A 22836-nucleotide genomic window follows, 5' to 3' on the forward strand; every position below is an offset into this window, starting at 1 on the left:
AAAAGGCGTCAGTTCAACTCGGTCCACATTCAGAACTTGCAACTCAAACTTTCAAAAGTCAACTATACTCCACTCGCAATTGAGCAAATCGTCAACATTAGGTAAAGCGCCCTTTCATGTGCACATTTGAATTCGAAAGAATCATCTAAGCCCCGACTAGGCATCATGAAGAACTATTATCTAGCCACCTTGTTCCTCGCTTTGATGGGCACCATATCAGCCGACGAGAGCAACGCCTGCCCCGACACCAGCGACTGTGAAATGCTTCACCATGGCCTGCGACTTCTAGACCGGGCTTCTGATTTCGGTCAGTGCTTCGATGGTTGCTTGGATGATGAGAGATCGTGTTGCAACCAGACCTGTGCCCATCCACTAACCTGCCGCACCAACTTTGCCAATTGTCACATCAAGTGTCGGGACTATGGTGTTCCTGAACACTTCCAGTGTCTGGACACTTGCATCATTGCTTGGAACAACTGCAAAGTGGAGCCGGTTACCGATGATCAACTTTTGGATCATAACGAACATTGCAATAGGGATTTCCTTAGTTGCAGACGCCGTTGTCGGGAATAGTAGGCCCTTGGAAGGAGCCTGGGGCTGGGACTGGCCACTGGGATTATCGGGACTGCAAGTGGTGTCGGATTAACTGGATGATTGAAGTGATTTTATTAGTTACGTACAAGGACTACCAGAATCTCGAGTCCTCTATCATGTTTGTGTGACTAGTTATAGCAGACATCCAATGAGATGACTTTTTATTCAGAGAATCGATCTCACAGATCTTGTACGACCTTCCTCAGCGCATAGATGCGGAGCCCGCGGGTCTACATTCTGGCTTTATTTTTGATGAGTTCAAAACTTAAGAACAAAGATAGGTACAAGCTCAAGATAGATATCAATTAAAGTCGCCGTGCACCTCCTCCGCCTTCACACATGTGCAAAAACTTTCTACCCTTGCTTGTCAAACACTGGGCATAAGCCAGCACTGAGACATCCCGATTAGTCTCGTGGCCTCGCAAGAGGACTGAATGGATGATGATTTCTTACCCCACCTCATCCCCCAGATGTTTTTAAAGGTGGAAAACAACCCCCGAATTCTACTATGTATCTTAGTCAATTAAAACACTCATTGACAAAACTACTACACCATCTAAAAGTCTAAACACCAACCCTGCACGCTTCTGCCAATATGAAGTTCCTTCTCGCACTCAGCTCTCTCGTGGCCTTCACACTAGCGTCCCCACTCGATCCCAATTATGTTTACCCACTTCCCCATGAAGGAAATGAAGAAAATGTCACTTTCCTATTTTCCAACGATTTCTCTTCCCATCCGGACCCAGTTCACGTCACCGTTCCGCTTGACGGGTTTTACCGCAATGTTGGAGACGCTGGATCAGACAGATACGTGTCTTCAATCCTCCTGACCGACCAGTCCTCTGCACCGAATTCTTTCAGCTGTGATGTCTACGTGGTGGGAAGACTTTTTGACACCCTCACGACTGATCACTCGAGTACTTCTCTCGGTAGGGATGTTTTGTTCAATGGCGTTTCGTTGCAATGTAGGACCCAGCCTACGTGATCGGCAGATGTAAAAATTTGAAAGTGGATGAGGCTGAAGTCGATGGGGAGCCCGTGGCTTACTCTTGACTGCTACGCCTCAAATTTTCAGTGGAGGTGTTTCTATATCATCAGTTCATGTGTCAGGTCTCGATATTTTTCTAATCAAAAACATTTGAATATTTCTGGTCTCCAGCATGAGGGCTGCCGCGATATAGGTTTTTGGCCGTTCAAGTCGGATTTTCCCTATATCATATTGCGAATGCAGTGGCATTTGAAAGCTTTTCAACCTTCAAAGTCCAGATGCCCATTGAAAGACCACAAAGCAACTGAGCCCAAGTATATTATGATGAAAATCATCCATGGATGTTTCAAATGTTTCGCAATTTGTAGGTGGCCAAAACTTAATAAAGATCCCCACTGGGCAACTATAACACGCACGGGGTTAGGGTGATACATTTACATACATGTATATTTGGGGCTTTAATGTTAACACAGCTTACTCTCATACTAACACCAGTCGGGTTATATGACGCGCTAAGCAGGACGCATTGATGTTTTATTATGCCTGAATCTGGCTCAAATCCCTTCTTAAGTCTATTCTCAAGAAGGGAAAAGAAAACGATGTGGGAAACCAGGGAGAAAAAAAAAATTTAACAGAAATATTTAATACTATTGTTGCATATATCACTAGAATATTTTCTCCGTGAACGTGGTGGTCAAGTGGGTGAATTATTGAGATGTTGCCCACAAATGGCAGAGATGTTGAGATTAGTTGCACGCAACTTTCTTTGGGGGGAGGGCAAATAGGCGAATCACGATTGATCTTGGCGTTTGAGACCGCGCGTAGCATCATTAATTTTCGAAAAGGGATGTGGAATTATTGATACGTGGTGTGGCAAAAGCCAAGTTCAAATTTCTGATAATAGAACCATCCTAAATCATGTGGCCTATTATACTTAGTGATCCCCCGTACCATATTCTGAGTAATCCGACCTCAATCACCAGGTATTATTTATTACTTCGTTTACCAGGTTGTCCACGCTGATCCCGCACAACTCGAAACCCGGAGACACCATCATTCGCCAGTTGCGCCACAAGCCCATACTCCCAGTCCAGATACCCCTGCATATCCTTGCGTGCGTTGCTTGTCCCCTCATATGGCCGTTTATACACGTCGATGGGCTCACTTAGCCACCGCGACTCAATTTCAAGGGCATGACCGGCTTCCACCCAAGCCTTTGTACCTCCTTCCAGATATAGAATTTCCCGTGAGACTGAATTCCGCGCATCCTCAACATTCGCTGCAGCGACAATACCATCAGGTGAGGTGAGAACAATAGGCCCATCGCCGGCGATCTCTCCAAGATCTCGAACAAGTTCAGGCCCAGAAGAAAACCATGCTCCGGGAATATGGCCCTTCCTATACGCCGGACTGCGAGCAAGATCAACCACAGTTGCTGTCGCGAGACTCTTAAGGGCACCGATTGAGATGGATGACGACTGCGGGGGCTTCCAGGATGTGACCTTCCCGAGTGGTAGATCACCAGGCACCGGGGTCTCCTCGTCCAGGACATACACCTCCCATCCCAATTGCTGCAACCAGCTGGCTGTCATACGCGCTCGCACGCCGTCGCTATCGTACAGTACGAGACGGCCACCTCGCACGCCAACCCATTCCTCAGTTGCTTGAACCAATTGGCCACCAGGGGCATTTGAGAATCCCACAGGATGGCCGAGTGCAAATTCCTCCGGATCTCTCACGTCCAGTAGGTACAAGGTGCGTTCTTCCGACTCCCCAGCAAAGCGCCGAAGCTCATTCTCCCCGATCACAGAGACACCAACATACTCTGCCCAAGCAACAGCATGTTGCCGTGCTATTTTCACCGCATCGCCCGAAGGCTGCGAAACCCGGCCCGTTTCACCCGTCTTCAATTTCAGCTCCTCCAAAGTCCATCCAATCGTTCCATTCCGGAGCGCAACCACCCGATTGGGAATCCCAGCATTGATCAAGGACTGTGTCCCCACAATACTCCGCGTCCGGCCCGCACAATTTACGATAACAGTAGTCGTCGGGGAAGGCACGGCTTCAAAGATGCGATAAACAAGTTCTCCTCCAGGACAGCTGCGCCCATGCGGAATACTCATGGTATTATACTCCTCGAAACGCCGCGCGTCCAGGACAGCAACATCGCTCTCTCTTTCCAACAGGTCCTTGACCTCGCGCGCAGATAAAGATGGGGTGTGATTGATGGACTCGACCAGTTCTCCGAATGCTTTGGATGGTACGCCGACATCGCGATATACTTCGCCGACACGCGCGTATCCAGCAAGTCCGCCCTCCAGGATGGAGACGTCGCGGTATCCAAGCGCTAAGATGCGGGCTGCCGCCCGGTCGGCATACTGCTCCCCGTTATCGTACACAACGATCGGGGCGGATAGTCGGGGAACGAGGGGCGGTAGTTTCTGTTCAATCTCTGATACTGGCACGCTTATAGCGAAGAGAGGATGAGACTCGGCATACGGTCCTTCTTCGCGGACGTCGAGGAGGGCAATTTCTTTGCCATTTCTCCAATGCTCGCGTACTTGTGATGGGGTGATTGATTTAGCCATTTCTGACTAGATTTCAGAATGAGACTTCTCCGGATGTTTGCAACTGCATGACCTTATTTTCAATCCAGACTTAACCTAAGCAGGGTCAACTCGGGTGTTTTTCGCGGCTCGGATGTTTTTCGTTTTGGCGGGGAAATTGACCCGCAAACAAGAAACCGAAAAACACTGTGGCCCGTCGGTGTCGATTCACATTGCCAATCTAGAGGTGTTTATAGTAGCGTCTAGGTGTTTTTTGCTGCTGGTGGAACTCTCTGAGATATTTCTATCAAGGAAGTCGGTTTATACGCAAAATACTCGAAATTCTGTGATGTCTGAGGGAGATTAGCCCCTTTCATGGATGATGACAGACGTGTCCACGATTCTGACGGACTGTCCAGTAACGGAACCTCCCTTGAAGTCATTGTGATTTGGCTGTCAGCTTAAATTTCTCACTCTTAATAGCAGAGCAATATCTCTATACCTTCATATCCGAATCCCAACACAATGCCTGGCAGTACATCTGCTCAACAGGCTTCTCTCGCCCGCTGTAACTTGACCCCGCTCAATTGACGCCATGTCAGCGCAGGATGACCAATATCGAAATCCGCAATTACACATCACTTGCTCTCTAGCCTGTTGAAAGATACAAATGGCACTGTCGCTAACATGAATACCATTCGACAGGAACGAAAATCGTGCGAAGCATGTCGTTAGTGAGCCACGGGCCACAGGCCATACTATTTGAGCCTACGCAAATCAAGAAGCTAACAATAGGCAGGCTCACGGAAGCTAAGATGCTCCGGCGAGAAAAACGGATGCTCCCGTTGTCGCGGCTTTTCATTGCCCTGTGAATTCAAAGACAAGGGTCTTCCTGGGAGGCCGAGAAAGCGCGTACGACAGGAAGAACAAGACGCGTTACGGAGCAGAGAGGAGAGAACAGGGTCCTCCAGTTCATCACATTTCTCATCGATTTTGTCCAACTCCCCTCTAGCCACCCAAGGGGCATTTAACATGGTAATGGGATCCTACGACATAGACTCATTACCGCGGGAGCTGGCCGGGGGCTGTGGCCTTGATTCCTTCCATTGGGATATGCTCGGCAACACGGATATATGTTCCTCGCCCTCGGCCCCGTGGCAAATATCGCGTCCAAATGAGTTCCATGATCCCGACGTACCTCAAATTACTATGGATCCATACATATCACCGATTTCATTTTCACAGTCCTGCCAATGCGATGAAGAGGTCTCCGATCTAGTGCGGAACCTAAGCCGTGCAAACATGTCTCACAATACCATCCAAACACTTCGCACAGGGATATCTTTGACAGATAGACTTCTTGTCTGTCCAATCTGCTACGATATCTCCAAACCGCCCCGAGTAACGGTTCAAAACGTGCTACTTATTGGCAAGCTCATGATGGAAATAACCGCTAGTTACCAAAAGTATTTACGTTGGCTGAATCAACACTGCTCAGAACTGGATGATCGCAATGACACCGAAGTCGTGTATCTAGACTCTGGTCTAGGAGGTCCTTCAGACCTATCTTTACAGCTTAGCGGAGAGAAGTTTCGCAATCTTGTTATGCATGGGCTTCGAAAGGACGCGGAACGGCTTACGGCGCTGGGGAAAACATTTGCGCAGCGCCAGCGCAATCGACATATGGTTGGCCATGAAGCTTGTCCTAATTTAGACGGTCGATGTCGGAAAAATGATGAATACGGAATTGATCATGACCCACTAGATCTCTGTCCACAGGATCCAGTGGCTCGGAAGTTGGTGCCTTGTTTTCGGATCGTGGATGAGGTTCGGGGGATGATCAAGCAAGTCGAGGATGCAGTTGCGTGATACCAGAAATACCGCCGAAATTTAGCAGATGCACTTTTAATAATATAGCGAGTTTTCAAATTGCTCAATTTGAAGAATCTGCCTGAAATTTTGGCTACAAGCCACCTAATGACAACCGTTTGTCTTCGTCTTTCCACAAGAAGAAACATTCCCAAGCCTACAAAAGCAAGACGATGTAATCTCCACATCAGCCTCCACCAAAGCAAGCGAAAGCTGCTTCTTAATAATATTTGCCTCGGCATGACGACCCAAAAGCATCAAACATTCATTATACCCATGAAGCGCCCAAACATTATTCGGATGTTGATGCGCCCGCTTCGGCGTCGGAATGAGTCCCAAATCCTCCGCATAAGCCCGCGCAGCCTGTTCAACCATCCCCTGTTCCAAAGAAAGGGCAGCATAAGCATGCCGAGCCGGAAGCATCCATCCCCACGGCTCCGCAAAAGGCAGCTCATCTTCCAAACGAACAGCCTCCCATAGTCTATCAAATGCAACCTCATACCCGCCGCGCCTATATTCGATTTCGCCATCCAGCATCGCAGACGCGACCTTGAGGATATCGGTTATTTTATTAGGGAAGTCGAGGCGCGTAGGCGGGACAAGCGTAGAGGCGGCTTTGAACAACTCGCGCTCTTTATCAGCTTCTTCAAGCTGCGCCGTAGCTGCATACGCGATCGCCTTGCCGTAATGCCTCATCACATTCGTAACGCAATACAGCTCCTTATCTTCAAGCGGGCCGAGCTTCTTCAGCTCGTCCCACATCCCGAACCGAATAAGCACATGGACCCGGACAGCCTTGAAGAATTCCATCCAGTTCGCGAGGGCGGGCGTTTCGACCCGCAAAATGTCCTCCGTGATAGTCGCTTCCATGCGCTCGGTCGCCGAGAGCGCGGCCTTGGATTTCCCGCCCAGCATCGCGGCATAGATGAGAGAGTGGTAGTCGTGTAGTCGGTAATAGCTGTAGAACGTCAAGCCACCATTCTGCTGGAAGAATCTATCATCTGCGATCGTCGCTTTTAAATTATATTCCACCGCGCGCCGATAATCGCCAACCAGAACATCAATATGCGCGGGCATGTGAAATGTGTGTCCAGTATCGGGAAACATTTCCCGAATCATTTCCGCGGCAGGGAGGGCCGCTTCGGGGGTGGCCGACATCTCCATAAGATGGATATACATATGTGCAGGACCAGGGTGTAGCTCCACATTCTTCATCTTCAGCGCGCGATCAAGTAGATCCTTAACCTCGAACACCGGGGACGAATGAATCGGCAGTCCAGTAGACGCGTCGTATAATTTTCTCGGGGCGCAATTCATCAATGCGTCCGCAAAAAGCGTGATGAGATCGAAATCCTCGCGACCAAAGCTCGTATACACCTCTCGCATCTCGTGCGCATATGCGATGTTACACGCGAGAAGGTCTCTACCCGGATCATCGTTAGGGAATCTTTTCGCAAGCGCGTTAATGAGCGCCTGTTCCCACGGCGATGCGGATCCAGCACGCTTCAATGCTTCTTGCGAGAAAATGAAGCATTGCTTGATTGCATTGACGCGGTCGCGTTCGTCGAATAGGGCCCAGGTCTTGTTGTAATTTGAGCCTGAGCAGAAAGATACGCCCCAATACGCCATGGCGCAGTTTGCGTCATGCGCGATGGCTTGTTTGTAACATGTGATTGCCTCGTCGTGGTTGAAGCAATATGTCCATACGAGCGCTCTGTTGAACCATGTTTGCGCTTCGTGGGAATTGGTGCTGACTTTGCGACCGAATGTGCCCAAATCGAAGTAGGGGTCGCTGGAAGCTCTGGCTGCGACGCTCATAGTTGAGCTTTATGAGGCGTATACTGAGTTTAATGTGTCTGCGTCCTTGATTGTTAATATGGAAGAGTTGTTTCGATATAAAGTCACATGGAATGGGCCCCGCTTGTCATTCAGGGGAATTGATGTATGGAGTCGGAGGGTTTTGTTAATGTGGGGAAATCGCGCCATTTTGATTCGACTCTCGGACCTTTTTGTCGGAATCGACCGAGCAAGTTGGAGATCGGAGTAAATGTTCAAATAGAATAAGGAGGTCCAGAACTCGGCAATGAATTTTCAATCTCGATCTGACACGATTGCCCTCGGGAACCCCCAGCCCGCGATACACACGACGTCTGCGAGTCGCTGTCCCCATCGAGCCGCGTCGTTAATGACTCTCGATGGGCTGTCGAGCTAATCAGGTGACCTAGCTGGGGTCATGTGACAATAAGTGCAGGCTGGCGGCCGATACCCGCCACCCTATAACCCAAATTCAACTTTCCGACCGGCAGAAAGTAAATTACAAGTAATTCCAAATTCATTTTTGTTTTTGAACTCCATTATATACAGCGCTGCATTGTATACGGAATCCTTAAACTCCATTATAGGTTGAATCCCTGCACTTCCTTCTATTTTGAGTCCTTGAACTCTGTAATCAATTCATTCTCAAGTCCCTTCTCAAGTCCCTTCTCAAGTCTATTCTCAAGTCTATTCTCAAGTCTATTCTCAAGTCTATTCTAAACGTGACCCGTGTTTAGATCAAATCCCTTAGGATGTTCCTGCATGTGAAAAATACAATACAGGCGGGAAACAGGGCGGTGAAAATGTCAATTGAAATTGGCTTATAGTAGTAGGGTGGCGGTTATCGGCCCCGTAGGCCTGTCGCGCCCACTCAACCCCAATCTTTCCCCTAACTTCAGCCCAGAATCTTCTCCAATAATTATTACGACTTATGTGAACATATCTGTTGATCAATTGGAATTTGAGTCTCACTTCCGCAACACAATCCAACGCGCAGCAAATCCTCAAGTGTTGGTTTTCACAAAAGTGAGCTCATCGTTGGGGGAACAAACAGTGGACTCGATCAACGAAACAAGGGATACTCAACGCGGTAAGTTAATGAATGTAAGCTTTTTGGTCGACACTGTTTAATACTGATTCTCTTAGGAAAAATTACAATTCTTAGACTAAAGTTTTACAGATCACAATTATGCCGACGGTTATAACTTATACATGATTGTGCTCAATCTTGGTGGCGTGTTTCCGAGATTGCCTTACTAGAAGCTAGGGATCTTAACTCAAGTGCTGCGTATGAACAAATGCAAATTCAAACTTTAGTGGGCACAAGTAAGTTATAACTCAGGATTCATTTGTTAATCTGTAATTAACTGTCGGCCTTGTATGTTCACAATTTCTGCTATGTTCTCCCCTGGCTCAGCGATTCTTCAAATCGCGATCCACAAGATCCTCCAAGAGCGTCTCACCCCTTCGTTCCGCCGCGATTTTGGCCAATTTCAGTCTCCTTGTATCCCGCTCCGTATCCCAAGTCACCCACCACGTCACCAACGTCAAAATTGCACAAAGACCCACAAGTCCCATAGCCACCGAAAAGGGCACAGTATAGTGTGGGGCGTACTTGCTATTAAACAGTTGCGGGCCGATCGCACCGCCGATTTGACCGTAGCTGTTCACAAAGCCGATTGAGAAGGCTGATCCGGTGGATCGAGAAGTGGTTTGGACTCGCCATGGCCTATTATCACGTCCACCACTGTTAGCATCTCAAGAAAGAAGGTGAGGACTGGGAAGCATGGGCAACGTACCACATTACTGGATACCAACCCGCAGTCAAGGCGTTCCCGATAAGAATCACTGCGTACACTGCGCCTGTGCTTGGGTATGCGACAAAGACACCGTAGCAGATTATGATGATGAAAAGGAATGTAAGAGGGTATAGAGGGCGGGGTATACGACTGCGATCTGCCATGATTCCTGTCACGGCGATGAATAGGAGACCGCAGACTGTGATTGGGATGTTGAGTAGTTGGGCTGCAGCAATGCTCCTACACTTAGTGTCAGCATGCTTGTTGACGTCGCGCTATTCCACCGTATGAAGAGAGAGAAAATGGCAACTTACGTGAAACCGAGGTCGGCAATGACTGTCGACTGGTAAAAAGTAACGCCGTTCGTTCCGACAGTAAAGGTTGCCCAGATCAATGTAAAAAGCCACAGTCGGATATCCTTGAGCGAGTCGATTACTTCTCGGAATTTGAAGTTTTTCTCGCTAGCACGAGGTGAGTTGGAAGGGAGTCGCGCTTGGATGAACTTTTTCTCTTTGTCGGTCAACCATTTTGCTGTTTCAGGAACTGTTGCCAAAATTTCAAGTCAGTTTGGTGCATCTTGTGAGGATTGGAGGGTATGGCAGCGACACGTACAGTCTGGAAGCAAAAACCAGATCGCAACACCAAAAATTACGGTCGCGATTCCTTCTGTGAGGAACAGCCTGAGGAAAAGTTTCAGTTAGCGTGAGTCTGCGAATATGGGATTGCATGTGGTACCATTGCCAACCTGAAAGCCCTCCTGCGCCAGATACAGTGTCGAATCCGTAGGCAAGAAGACCACCGAAAATGCTCGAGACGTTTCCGCAAATATCTGTGTCAAGTCAGTTGAAGAAACCTTACAGTATATCCAGTTATTTTAGACTTACAAAAGTAGAGCAAGCGCAAGGACATCTCATCAGGACGATACCAGTATGTCATTTGAAGAATCACACCCGGGAATTGTCCAGCTTCTGCCTATCTCTAGGTCAGTCCATGTCTTTTCCCCATGCTGAGACCACACTAATCTCTGCACATAAGAAATCTTGAAATGAGATACATACCAACCCCAGCAAAAAGCGGGCTGTAAACAAACCACCCCTGTTTTTCACAGCGGCGTTGCACATTAGAACAATCCCCCAGCTCACCATGATCCTTGACTGCCATTTTGAAGGCGAGAATCTTTTCAGCAGCAAGTTCGACGGCGCTTCCAACACAATATATGGGATCTGAGCCATTCTAATCAGTAACATAAAGCATAACGCAACCTTGACAGTTGATACTATCTTACATAGTAAAGTACAGTCACCAGATTATACTCATTGGACGTGATTCCCAGCTGTGTCATGATATTTTGATCCGTTCCCTTGTTCATGATTCGAGCATTCGACACATTACTACTGTCCAAGTTCTTGAACATGAAAATAAGAGAACAAAGCGTCATCAACCGCCAGTCAATTTTTCGTAGTAGTTTCTTTTCCTCTTCCGCCGTGAGCAGCGTCCTACCACTCATGAGCTCCGCATCGTAGCCCTCAATACTTTCCTGACTCGACGAGGCTTCGACAGCCTCCTCACCTCGCCGGGCAAAATGAAGTTGGTGGTTGACATCGCTATCACTAGTGGATACCGTATCCGTGGCCGTGGTCCGAGCGAAGTCTTTGTTTGCAACCTGCTCCATTGCCTTTTCTGTCATAATTGTGACAGTGCGATATGGGAAACGAATTGTCTTCGGATGGAACGCAAGTGGCCATTGCTACATAATATGCAGATCTAAAACACAACTGACCTGCTCCAGAAACCCTCCGAGCTTCGCTCTCCGATCGAACAAGTTATAATTGTATCATGAGCCACAATTATTGCAAATGCCATGGCCTGGGCCGTATCATTTTGTCCATTTTATGCGATGTTAATCAGTACTAGTCTCAGGGACATTTTTGGCATAAAGGGGCGAGTATGCGGAGGTTCCCCGAGCGGAGATCTTAGGTTGATTTACAAAAGTCCTGATCACGCAAACGGAGGATATCATGATGAGATCTAGACGAAAAGTGGAGATCCACGTGGAATCGCGCCAACATCTGACCCGCATTCAACATCGACATGGCGGGTGGCTTGTGGCTTACATTGAAAACTGCCGATTGGAATGAAGTAGGAAGTACTGGGTTTGTCAATTGTGACACCAAGTTGAAGCCAACAGCGTTGAGACTAGGATAGTTGATAAACCCCTTCCCCTCTCTCAGATCCACTGCATTTGACGCGCTCCATTGTCTCCACAGCAGACAATATCGTTTAACCCCTTCTCCATTTTCTTCTTCTGTGCTACATTAATCTCCATATCTCGCCATGGCAACTTTAACTCAACCACCAGCGTCAGTTCTGCAAGGTTCTGATATCCCCACCTATCACCAGGTCCCGGAGACCTCTTATGATTGTAAGTTTATCTCCTTCTGCCGATGAACCACTAAATGAATGTATACTTTCATAAGCAGATAGAATAAGTGAGGCTTCATTACTAACTGGGCACATATTCAAGTGGACTGGGCAGACCTCGCTACCTTGGATTTGTCTCAATTCGATCAACCGGGCGGCAAGCAGCAGTTGGCAAAACAGCTTTTCGATGCGATTCAAAATATAGGTGATTAAATTCTTCAAATCCTTTCATCACTCTTTTTCCATCCTGACTCATTTTATCTTCAGGCTTCTTCTATATCGTCAACTTTGGCCTCTCCCAGGAAGATGTTGACCGCCAATTCTCAATTGGCAAAGAATTTTTCAATCTTCCGATAGAGGAGAAGCTCAAGTATCGCGCCGAGCTTGAGAAGGGTGGTTATAATGGCTACAAGCCAGCGGGTCTCCGGGTAAAGCTCAAAAAGTCCACCTAAGCTCATTAGCCCAGCGTCACTAACCCCAGCACAGGAGATCAGCCCCGGCGTATTTGACAAGACCGAAATCTTCAACATCCCAAAGTTCATCCCCGAACTCGAACGTCCACAACCAGAAATTGTGAACAATAATCGCCCCATAATCGAGAGCTTCGCACGCCAGATTCACGACGAGATCGTGCGCAAACTCCTCACGCTCTTCGCCATCATCCTCGAGCTACCCGAGGACCACTTCCTCAAGGTACATCGGTACGACGAGCTAAGCGACTGCCACCTGCGGTATATGAAGTACGGCCGTCGCTCCGAAGAAGAAAATGAGAAAGCAGCGGGCATCTGGTCGAAAGGCCATACCGACTTTGGTAGCTTGACTCTCCTGTTCCGCCAACCGGTTGCTGCGCTGCAGGTTCGCACTCCGGAGGGGGAGTGGAAGTGGGTCAAGCCTCATCCGGGAAGCATTACGGTCAATCTTGCCGATTCGCTTCACTTCCTCACCAATGGTTTTCTCAAGAGTAGTATACACCGCGTTGTTGCACCGCCGCCAGATCAGAGGGATGTGGATCGGTTGGGGGTCTTGTATTTTGTTCGGCCTGAGGATAGTCTTGAGCTGCGGCCTGTTGTGAGCGAAGTGTTGCACCGGTTGGGGTATGATCAGACGACTGATAATAGTGCTATTGGAATTACTGCTGGGGAGTGGGTGAAGGCTAGAGTGGCGAAGGGGGTTGATAAAGGATTGGCACGGAGTGAGATTGGGGATCAGCCAATTATTGGTGGTGTTGTAGCTAAATACTATGATTGAGAATATGGGATGTCGGTATTATCTATCTGATGACATGACTGCCCGGTTGTTTTCCCGGTCCTTGGACCCAAATTGAATATGTTTACCAAAGAGAAGAGGAAGAAATATCAGGCAATTATCTTGGTCACAATCAATTACTAACTAAACAACTCTGCTACATGTATCATCCCCTTCCGGTTCCTTTCACAGGTCCCAGCCTGAGTGATCAGCTGCCTGTCGCAAACGGGCTTCCTCCTCATCTTCCTCATCCTTCACGTCCTCATAATCCTCATAATCCCCTGTGTAGTCTGGCTTGGACTCATGATCTTCTGGCTTATGCTCACCCACTGTCGGCTCCGAAGCCTCTGTCTCATGGGATGTTGGCTCCTCGGAAGTTGGCTCTTGAGAAGCTGGCTCTTTGGGCGCGGGATCTTGAGGAGTAGGGTCTTGAGGCTTAGAGTCTTGAGAGATCGGCACTTGAGGGGCTTCCTCCTGAGGCTCGGTTTCTCCCGACCCAAGTTCCCTGGTAGGTGCTTTGTCAAGGTGTCCAGATCCGGGGTAGGCGATGGAACCGAAATCCTTCGGGTCGGTTCCATTGGCAACGCGAACCACATAAGGTGGGGAGATCGCGTAGTGGGTCTTGTCGACGCCTTCCCGACCAAGTACAGCTTCAATGAGCCGCCTGCGAGTTTTGTAAGTACCTGGCGCATCGCAGTCCCTGAGATTGACGTCGAGGCATTCAATCTCCTTGTCTTCGGGCAAGCAGCAGCCGTCGACAGGTTGATAATCTTTTGGACAGGTGTTGCGGCCTTCGCATGTCTCGGTAACGGGGTCGAAATCTCCATTTTTGCATTCGACTGGCTTTGTCCATCTGCACTCGCGGGAGTCATCATCCCATTCGAAGTTCTCGCCTGGGCAGTGCGGTGTCTCGAGTCTGACGCATTTACCACCGGGATAAAGAAGGAATCCATCAGGACATGGCTGCTCTGATAGATAACATTTCTGCTCTTCGAAGTTCCATACACCTCCATCCTCGCACAAGGGTCTCATACAGCACTTTCCGCCTTTTGGATAAGTGTTACCTGTGCAGATTTCGGCTGGGACGATGCTTTCGCACTTTCCGTTGTTCAACTTGAAACCCTCTTCACATTTGAGGATCTGTGCACAAGTGCAGGATTTTGATTGGGGGTCGTAGAAACTGTCGTGGTCGCATCCTGGGATCTGGACGAAGCATTTATCTCCTCTGCGTACCTCCTTTGAACCACTTTTATTGCCGCATGTAGGGAGAACCACGCATCGACCGCGCTTGTCAATTGTCGCACCCCTAGCACATGTGGGTGTGCGGTCTGTTAAAACGCATTTTCCATTGACAAAGCTGCCATCACGGCACCATGGTTTCTTATCTACTGCAGTCACCACACAATTGTGACCATCGAAGGTGCTCCCTGATAGACAGGAAGGCTTTTCAGTAGAAAGACAGCCCTTGGAGTCGAGAATGTGATTGTGTGGACAGCGCGGGACTTCATTCAGTAAAGCACAGTAGCCGTCTCGCAGTGCGGATCCATCTTTGCATTCCACGGCTTTCTTGTGGTAACACTTCCCATCGGAAGCATCGAACTCAAAATCTTTCGCGCAGATGGGGTTCTTTCGCTCGACGCAATCACCATTTAGAGAATCATATTCATGCTCGCAAGTAGGTCCAGCAATGTTAACACAAGCATCCCCAACAAGCTTGGCACCGTGGGGGCAAGAGGGCTGTGTATTGGCCAGAGTCACGCATTTGCCGTTGGATTTGATGAAACCGACATCGCACTTGCTCTGGGCATGCTGGCCATTCTTGACGCACCGATTAAGACTGCCGTCCCAGTAGGTATCAATAGGGCAGCAGCGGGAAGTCTTGTGCTTCTGATCATATGAAGCAAAAACTCCCTGGTCTTTGCAGTGAGGCTTTTCTTGGTGGTGACATTGGTTGGTGTATATGTCCAGTGTATAACCCTCGTCGTGACAGAAATGCTTGGTTGACACACATTTCTTCAAGTCAGGTTTGTATTCATCTTCTGAAAAAGAGCAGGTGGGTGGGCTATCCGATTTGCAATTGTCGCCTTCAAGCGTGCTGTTGTCCTCGCACTTAGCCTCACCCCAGACACAAAGACCCAATTTGTCGTTATATTCTCCATTTGTACAAAATGGTGTGCTAACACAATCCGATCCATCCCACGTCAGGTCCGGTACTGCCTGCGTGGTACAATTTGGTTCGATGTGAGTGATGCACTTGCCATCAAGGAATAAATAGCCCGGTTGGCACTCTGGGCCTTTGTTGTAGACACACTTTCCGATTTCAAAGTCATAGTAGGATTTTCTACCACAAACTTTGTTCATGACACAGATACCGTCCTCCAATATCGCATCTTTGTCGCAGTCGGGAGGATAGATAGAAAAGCACTTGTCGTTTTGTAGAACGGTGTTGGGGGGGCATGACGGCTTCCCTTGAGCAACACATTTGCCGTGCTTGTACTGGCAACCAGCACCACAGACCGGTGTCACAGCACATCGCGCGCCGTCGAAATGATAGCCGTCTGGGCAACACTTGAGTTCGCCTGAAGCAGGGTCGAGAGAAGGAAGAACATGGTCCAAGGCGGTTTCAAATTGATTCTTGTGATAAGTAGTAAGCGATAAGCTACCTCCATCGGCTTGAACCAGTGTTGGTATAAGAGGTAAAACAGAAAGAAAATTGAAAAGTATGAGTGGCCGCATAGTGATGCGGTACCCTCACGAGTGAGGAAATATTTCAAGAAACGAATGTGTAGTAGATAGATTGAAGAAATGAATGTGAATGAAGAAAAGATATGGCTCAGTGTGGTTCAGTCGCTGTGATTTATACTACCTTTTCCTGACCCTAGCAAGGCCGCTTGAGGTTGGATGTCAATGAAAGCAAAGACATGATAGCCGAGCTTCAGCTCAGCATGGATGCATAGCATGATCATTAGTCGCCTCCGGTGCCTTCTTTTCTCCCCCTGTCTGTTCTTCCGCAGTCATTCAGCGATGTTATTTTCGCAAATGACGCGGCCTCGTACGATCGATTGCCAGGGCGAGCTGAAGACTGAAGACCAATTCCATTTTTGAAAACCTAATTAGGAATTGTCAGTCAGGGGAAATGTGATAGTGGAGCACATCACAACATGCGACTAACTTATAATGGGAGTTTCATGGCAATTCCGTGAAGACCTCGTTTCGAATTACCCCAGCGCACGCGATAAGCAGCCAAACTACCAAGTGGCTTGGTGCCTGCAGTAAAAGCTTGGTGGGGAGCTGAAAAGCACGGCGCGAACTAGTGAACTGTGGATTTGGGCTAGTCCGCGTCGTGGCTCACGGAGCTCCCGATGTTCCACATGGGGTGACGGGAACACCTACATTGGGAAGTCTCTGAAGAATTTTTCTTCAAACTGGAGGTCATATGCATTTGTGACTGACTGCACATGTGACGAGGTGCGACCTGTCTACCCCTTCGATTCTAGGCTGGTAACGCCGATGAATAAACATGTAATTCAGGACCATGCTCCTAAACGGGGTTGCAGAAAGACACGCAGGAATAGCCGACGTAAAGCAGTGAAAATAAGAAAATAATCAAGATTACGGGAAGGTGGAGTTCCCGACGCAAGAACCAATGTTTGCAGGTTCGTCGCTAAATTTGGCCTGAATGATCAGTGTATTCATTCTACGCCAATCGCCTGTTTTATACTAGAGGCTTTACTTGCTTACACAATTATCGAAGGTTACAGCTCTCTGTATTGCAATATTAGTAAGCACCAGCATTGGTGGTCTAGTGGTTATGATTGCCGCCTTCCAAGCGGCAGAGCGGGGTTCGATTCCCCGTCAATGCATTTCTTTTTGCTCCTTTTATGCTGTTGCCTGCTTTGCCGTAGGCAAAATGAGAACAGTTCTTTTTGACTAAGTGCTACTTATTGCTTCCTGAGGTGATCGCAGTAAGTAAAGTCGAATGTGTGAGCACTTGTTGCTAGTTTTTAAGTACTTTGAACTACGGAGATCTTCGAGTTTTGAACGGGTTTCATGGGACTGAAATACAAAAAAAAAAAGAGCAAAAAAGATGCATTGACGGGGAATCGAACCCCGCTCTGCCGCTTGGAAGGCGGCAATCATAACCACTAGACCACCAATGCTGGTGCTTACTAAATCTTGGAAAGTGTGCTTGTTATTGCTTGTACCTTGAAACTGGTCGCTCTGGCTTCTTCATTTCCTCAGTTCCTCGTCCTTTCTCTAGCCTCTCTGTGATGTGATTTAATGGAGGGCCGCATGTTCTGTCAACCTCTATTGTCTATCGGACTCAATGAATAATTCAATTAAATTAAATTGACATGCGCTTTTTCCCTAGTTCTACTTTTCTTCTACCCCTTCATTTATTCCTTCCTCTTCGCTGGATATCGACGTTGGGCTCTGAACACCCCGGTCTTGAGGATTACTTTCCACATCTGTTTTTCGTTGTCTAGCTGGCGATGTTGGAGCAAACTTGCTCTTGATCCTAATTTGCTTACCATACCGATAAAACAGGAACGGAACCACAGCCAGCAATGCAGCCACGCCGCCGATCAAGCTCCCTCCCCCGCCCACACCCAACGCGGTAAACATCTGTTTGGTGAAAAGGGGCGCCGCGGCACCACAAGCAGATCGGGCAATGGTGTTTGCTGCAATGGCGGAGGCAGCATACATTAGGTAGACATCTACCAGGTAATTCAAATATGAAACAAATAGGAGCAACATGCAACTTGAGAGGAAACATCCTGCGATGGTGGGGACGATCCAGTGGATGGAGCTTCTGCGTGTCAGCATTCTCGTGTCGCAATTTGAATTTGAAAAAGCAAGAGACTTGGACCTACTCAAACTCTGCTGTCCAAGCAAACCAAAACATTGTGGCAGAGAATCCGACTCCTCCAATCATGGCTAGTGGCAAGCGATCTTCGGGAGTAGCATCTTCCATTTTCATCTCGCCTCGCTCGACTCTTCGTTGACGCATCCGTGTGTCGGCCAGTACTATAACACCACCCAAACCCGCACCGACAATGGTCCCAACCAAAGGCAACTCACCCACACCAGAATTCCACCCGCGCTTCTCCTGGAAGACAATCGGATAGATGGTGAAAAGCATGTACAGCAAAGTGTACACAACAGCCATATAAATCGCACACAGAAACGAAATCGGGTCGAACAGAATAATCCACGGGCGTGTCAACGCAACCTTATAAATCGCCACAAGCGTCCGGTCGCCATCCTCGACTGCAGCGCGAACATGCTCATAACCAGGTATTTGCGCCTGCCGGAGCCGTTTCGCCTTGTTGTATAGAACAATCGGTGCATAAGTCTCGGGGATGGTCAACATCACCACTGCAGTCGCACCACCAAGCCAGAGCAGCACATAAAAGCTCCACCGCCAATCCTCTTTCAATTCCAGGAATCCTGCGACAACCGGACCTAGCGCTGGGCCAATCCACACCATCGCCGAGAACCCAGCCATGGCATTCCCGCGCTGCAGCGGATCCCATAGATCGGCGAGCACTCCAGGGCAATTACTCAGTGGGGCCGATACGAAAGTCCCCGTCAGGAAACGACCCACTAATAACGCGCCCAAATTGGGCGCAAAAGCGCAAAGAAAGTTGAAGGCAATGTAGAGTGAGAAACTAATATAGAAAATCCATCGCCGACCGTAGAATTCACTCAACGGAGCGAAGACTAACGGGCCAGCGCAGTAGCCCAGAAGGAAAAGTGTGATTGTCAAACCAGCAACCTCGGTTGAAATGTCGAATTGCTCAGATATAGACCCGAAACATCCACTCGGGGAACTCGACGCAAAAGTCGCATTCACAACTAGTAGCACTGCGCTCATTGTTATGGTCGTACGGCGCGTCATGGACCAGTTTCTCGGGTTTTCAATATCGCCTGGTGCGAAGTCGACATATCCATCATCGTTCAGGTAGGGAATTTCCTCGGTGAGTTGCTTTGTTCTGTACGGTTTGTTCACGGCGCGAGACAGGACCCGCACGATTGCTGCCATCTTGCGGGGGAGAGGGGCACTGTCTTTGTTTCGCTGAATACAAGTGAATGAATGAAAGACAATTCGAATAGCGGTTTCGGTGCATCACTTGTATAATGTTTTGTGTCTGACTGTTATTGAGAAGGAATCTGGGCCCCATGACATCAATTTCTGAGATCTTGATTTGATTTGCCATTCTCCTTCCCAGTGTCCACAAACCGCGGTTACCTCCGTCTGATGTTTGGGTCGCTCTTGATACCCGTGCGGGGGTGCCGGTTAGCCGAGTCGGGATATTAGAAATCAACTGCTAAGCTGCTAAACGCTAAGCTTTTCTCCTCGGGAACCAATCAATCTCCCTTGAGGGCTTGAATGCTAACGTTATGCTCAGATCTCAAGCTTACCTACATAAACCTTGGAATGTTATGCAGAGGTGCACTGTCGCTTGGACCTCGAATTATGGTTCAGCACCTGACATCTGGATACATGTAATCAATGTGCAGATGTCAAGAGGCCCCGGGGAGGCGCTCATGAGTCATGTCCACGGGTGCCTCCAGTTTGATTATTTAAAATCCGTTCGTGCGAGGAGCTTACTTTCAAATTTGAAGGTATTTACCCAATATAAGGGCTGTAATGTTCCAATGTTCTGTTGAAAATAATGCGATACATAAGCGATTTTCATGTTTGGACCCCTGAAAACATTGAAGAACTCTCCAGGACCTGCTCAGGTAGGTACCGTGCGTGGACTCAAATGTTCCCAGGTTCAATGTTGGAAGGAGGTGCACATGTGGGTTGTCAAGGTTGGAAATATATATGCCCTATTCCAGAACTTTTGGGGTGGAGTTCCAACCTCGAAAGGAACGTTCAACATTTGAATCATCGGAAAATCGAATGTACATTAGGGAGCTATGTATAAAATGGATGGAGATCTGCATTCAATCATTTGAATTATTCGCAAGTTTGGAAAGCATATACAAACGACTTCGAATTTTCTTTGGAAAATGCCGGCGGGAGTCCGACGCTTGCAACACACGCCAAGACACACCTGAGCCCAATTGGGCAAGGGGCAAGGTATACCAGTTGACATCTGGACAAAGCCTGGCAGGTACGATTACGAACTTTGAAGTACTTAGAAGCTAATCTCGCCCGCTTCTTCAAGTGCTTTGATCTCGCATTACAGGTACTTTTTTACTTTTACTTCTAGGATAAAGTTGAAGAGGACGCCCCGCCCCGTCCGCCCACACCCAATGTGGAGGTTTGTTTTGGAAATTTAAAGTAGACAACTTTAAATCCTACAGGAGGTGATACAAAACTACCCAAACGGGCCAAACCAGTCAATCACAGGAGCCAATCACCACGACAATTTACTTTTCTGCAGCACAATCATTACACACGTTTCCTCATGTCCTGCATTGAATGGCCACGCCAAGAGAATGCAACCCTCCGTCTCTCTCGTATACGGGCTGGTCCCTGATTTTTGTCTGCGGGTGAGATTGTGCAGAAACCAGAGATAACCCCCACGTGCATCTTATCGATGTTCTTCATGGACCCTTTTTGGACCCTTCACGGACCCTGAATCAACTTAGTCCCTGAAAGTCGCGCCCGAGAAGCACTAAATCCCCTCGCGTGCCGGTGGAGTCCGGTGCTCGGGCGGCCGTGCCCTGCAGATCTTCGCCAAGCATCGCTCGCGACTGCTATCGACCAGTCGAATTGTCTTATCTTCCCACTGGCAGCAGTCCACGACTCTCGAAGCAATTTGAACCTTACTATAGCATTCCCTTGGCGAATGTAACTGACACAAGCCACGTTCAAGGTGGAATTGAGAATTGAGTCAACAATATATCTGTACGAGACGAGGAAAGAAGGACCTATAAATACCCCCCGCCTGTGACACATCTTGGAGTTTCTCATCAACGCAAAGAGAAAAGAACCATCGCATCCAAACATTCTGAAATACATACTCTGGTTCAAAATACCTGTCATGGCTTCTTTCTCGAAGATCGCTTTCGTCGCTTTCGGGCTCACGAGTGGAGCGAATGCGTGGGGCGCACTCGGACACGCAACAGTCGCATATGTTGCGCAGCACTACTTGGCTGCCGACACGGCAACATGGTGAGTCCCGACTGAATTTTATCCCTACTACCCAGCAAAACTAACATCAAGCTCAGGGCCCAAGGTGTGCTCGGAGACACATCCACCTCATACCTGGCCAACATTGCCTCGTGGGCCGACACATACCGCGCAACGACCGCAGGCAAATGGTCTGCCCCATTCCACTTCATCGACGCAGAGGACAGCCCCCCTACAGACTGTAACGTGGACTACGACCGCGACTGCGGCGACACAGGATGTTCCATCTCCGCCATCGCAAACTACACGCAACGTGTCGGCGACGGCAGACTCACAGCAGCCAATACCGACGAAGCACTCAAATTCCTCGTGCACATCATCGGCGACCTGACCCAACCCCTGCACGACGAAGCCTACGAAGTCGGAGGCAATGACATCGACGTGACCTTCGACGGCTACAGCGATAATCTGCATGCCGATTGGGATACGTACATGCCCGAGAAGTTGATCGGTGGCTACTCGCTATCCGACGCGCAGTCATGGGCCACCACCTTGATCGCCGAGATCACCTCCGGAAGCTATGAGTCCGAGGCCGCAAGTTGGATCGAGGGCGACACGATTAGCGATGCCGTGACGACCGCTACGCGATGGGCATCGGATGCCAATGCCTTTGTGTGCTCCGTTGTTATGCCGAATGGAGCCGCTGCGCTGCAGACCGGCGATCTCTATCCGACCTACTACAACTCTGCTATCGGTACTATCGAGTTGCAGATTGCCAAGGGTGGGTACCGGCTGGGCAACTGGTTGAACCTGATCTATCACACGACTGTTGCGAAGCGAGACCTTGAGAGCTTTGTCGAGACCGGAGATGAGGTGGTGGCTCGGGACTGGCTTCCTGCTTCTCAACCGTTGAGCCGGGCTAAGATGGCTAGAGCTGCTATGGGGGGTTCGTGCTGTGGCTCAGAGAAGCGCCATGAACATTAATGGCTGATTGTTTATGAGTGTTTGTTCCCGTGCGGCCTTGTGGCGCCTCGTGTGTTTGTTTTCATTTTTCGACAAGTTCATTTGGCGGGATTTTTTTTTTCTTTCAAATTTCTTTAAAAGACCCAAAAAAAAAGAGTTTTCCATCAGGCATTGGTGATAATTGTCTCATGGCCCGAAGGGCTCTGAAGTAGCAAATACGTTAAGATGCAAACATCTCTTGGAAAAATATCTCCGATAGGGGGAATCGAACCCCCGGCTGTCGTGTGAGAGACGACGATGTTAGCCACTACACCATATCGGATTTTGTATGGGTTACAATGAGAATTCTGCCATTATAAACCATTGCATGAGCGGTCGGTCGCTCTGTCCTCCTGTGCGTGGTTATACTATATACCCCTCCCAACCGACAACAACTTTTCTTTTCCTCGCCTTTCTTCTCCCTGCACGTTGCAGATAAGACAATTTTGCTATTGATACGCCTAC

The 22836-nt window shown here is 48.6% G+C and overlaps 10 protein-coding genes across 10 annotated transcripts; 5 read left to right on the forward strand and 5 right to left on the reverse strand.

Moving 5' to 3' along the window:
* Positions 1 to 165: 165 nt before the first annotated feature.
* On the forward strand, positions 166 to 573 carry N7466_006335 (uncharacterized protein; the record flags this gene model as incomplete). The annotated part of the gene is made up of 1 exon (XM_057165732.1): positions 166 to 573. One exon carries the CDS (start codon positions 166 to 168, stop codon positions 571 to 573), a length of 408 nt encoding a protein of 135 aa, XP_057021331.1.
* Positions 574 to 1189: 616 nt separating this feature from the next.
* Positions 1190 to 1579, forward strand: N7466_006336 (uncharacterized protein; the record flags this gene model as incomplete). Its single annotated transcript, XM_057165733.1, has 1 exon — positions 1190 to 1579. One exon carries the CDS (start codon positions 1190 to 1192, stop codon positions 1577 to 1579), a length of 390 nt encoding a protein of 129 aa, XP_057021332.1.
* A 989-nt stretch (positions 1580 to 2568) lies between these two features.
* N7466_006337 (uncharacterized protein) lies at positions 2569 to 4170 on the reverse strand (the record flags this gene model as incomplete). The annotated part of the gene is made up of 1 exon (XM_057165734.1): positions 2569 to 4170. The coding sequence occupies one exon, from the start codon at positions 4168 to 4170 to the stop codon at positions 2569 to 2571; it is 1602 nt and encodes a 533-aa protein (XP_057021333.1).
* Positions 4171 to 5160: 990 nt separating this feature from the next.
* On the forward strand, positions 5161 to 5997 carry N7466_006338 (uncharacterized protein; the record flags this gene model as incomplete). Its single annotated transcript, XM_057165735.1, has 1 exon — positions 5161 to 5997. The coding sequence occupies one exon, from the start codon at positions 5161 to 5163 to the stop codon at positions 5995 to 5997; it is 837 nt and encodes a 278-aa protein (XP_057021334.1).
* A 105-nt stretch (positions 5998 to 6102) lies between these two features.
* N7466_006339 (uncharacterized protein) lies at positions 6103 to 7815 on the reverse strand (the record flags this gene model as incomplete). Its single annotated transcript, XM_057165736.1, has 1 exon — positions 6103 to 7815. One exon carries the CDS (start codon positions 7813 to 7815, stop codon positions 6103 to 6105), a length of 1713 nt encoding a protein of 570 aa, XP_057021335.1.
* Positions 7816 to 9225: 1410 nt separating this feature from the next.
* Positions 9226 to 11298, reverse strand: N7466_006340 (uncharacterized protein; the record flags this gene model as incomplete). Its single annotated transcript, XM_057165737.1, has 9 exons — positions 9226 to 9541; positions 9612 to 9851; positions 9926 to 10154; positions 10224 to 10291; positions 10347 to 10440; positions 10496 to 10583; positions 10670 to 10689; positions 10754 to 10844; positions 10897 to 11298. 9 exons carry the CDS (start codon positions 11296 to 11298, stop codon positions 9226 to 9228), a joined length of 1548 nt encoding a protein of 515 aa, XP_057021336.1.
* A 647-nt stretch (positions 11299 to 11945) lies between these two features.
* On the forward strand, positions 11946 to 13280 carry N7466_006341 (uncharacterized protein; the record flags this gene model as incomplete). The annotated part of the gene is made up of 4 exons (XM_057165738.1): positions 11946 to 12033; positions 12136 to 12237; positions 12300 to 12460; positions 12519 to 13280. The coding sequence occupies 4 exons, from the start codon at positions 11946 to 11948 to the stop codon at positions 13278 to 13280; spliced, it is 1113 nt and encodes a 370-aa protein (XP_057021337.1).
* Positions 13281 to 13463: 183 nt separating this feature from the next.
* On the reverse strand, positions 13464 to 16013 carry N7466_006342 (uncharacterized protein; the record flags this gene model as incomplete). Its single annotated transcript, XM_057165739.1, has 1 exon — positions 13464 to 16013. One exon carries the CDS (start codon positions 16011 to 16013, stop codon positions 13464 to 13466), a length of 2550 nt encoding a protein of 849 aa, XP_057021338.1.
* Positions 16014 to 17651: 1638 nt separating this feature from the next.
* N7466_006343 (MFS transporter) lies at positions 17652 to 19553 on the reverse strand (the record flags this gene model as incomplete). The annotated part of the gene is made up of 3 exons (XM_057165740.1): positions 19365 to 19553; positions 18152 to 19342; positions 17652 to 18090 (listed from the first exon to the last, which is right to left on the reverse strand). The coding sequence occupies exons 1-3, from the start codon at positions 19496 to 19498 to the stop codon at positions 17652 to 17654; spliced, it is 1764 nt and encodes a 587-aa protein (XP_057021339.1). The 5' UTR covers positions 19499 to 19553.
* Positions 19554 to 21280: 1727 nt separating this feature from the next.
* N7466_006344 (S1/P1 nuclease) lies at positions 21281 to 22353 on the forward strand (the record flags this gene model as incomplete). Its single annotated transcript, XM_057165741.1, has 2 exons — positions 21281 to 21411; positions 21468 to 22353. The coding sequence occupies 2 exons, from the start codon at positions 21281 to 21283 to the stop codon at positions 22351 to 22353; spliced, it is 1017 nt and encodes a 338-aa protein (XP_057021340.1).
* Positions 22354 to 22836: the final 483 nt, after the last annotated feature.

This window comes from Penicillium verhagenii (genome assembly GCF_028828195.1).
Source record: "Penicillium verhagenii strain IBT 33310 chromosome Unknown utg000006l_segment0_segment0, whole genome shotgun sequence".
Classification (NCBI taxonomy): domain Eukaryota; kingdom Fungi; phylum Ascomycota; class Eurotiomycetes; order Eurotiales; family Aspergillaceae; genus Penicillium; species Penicillium verhagenii.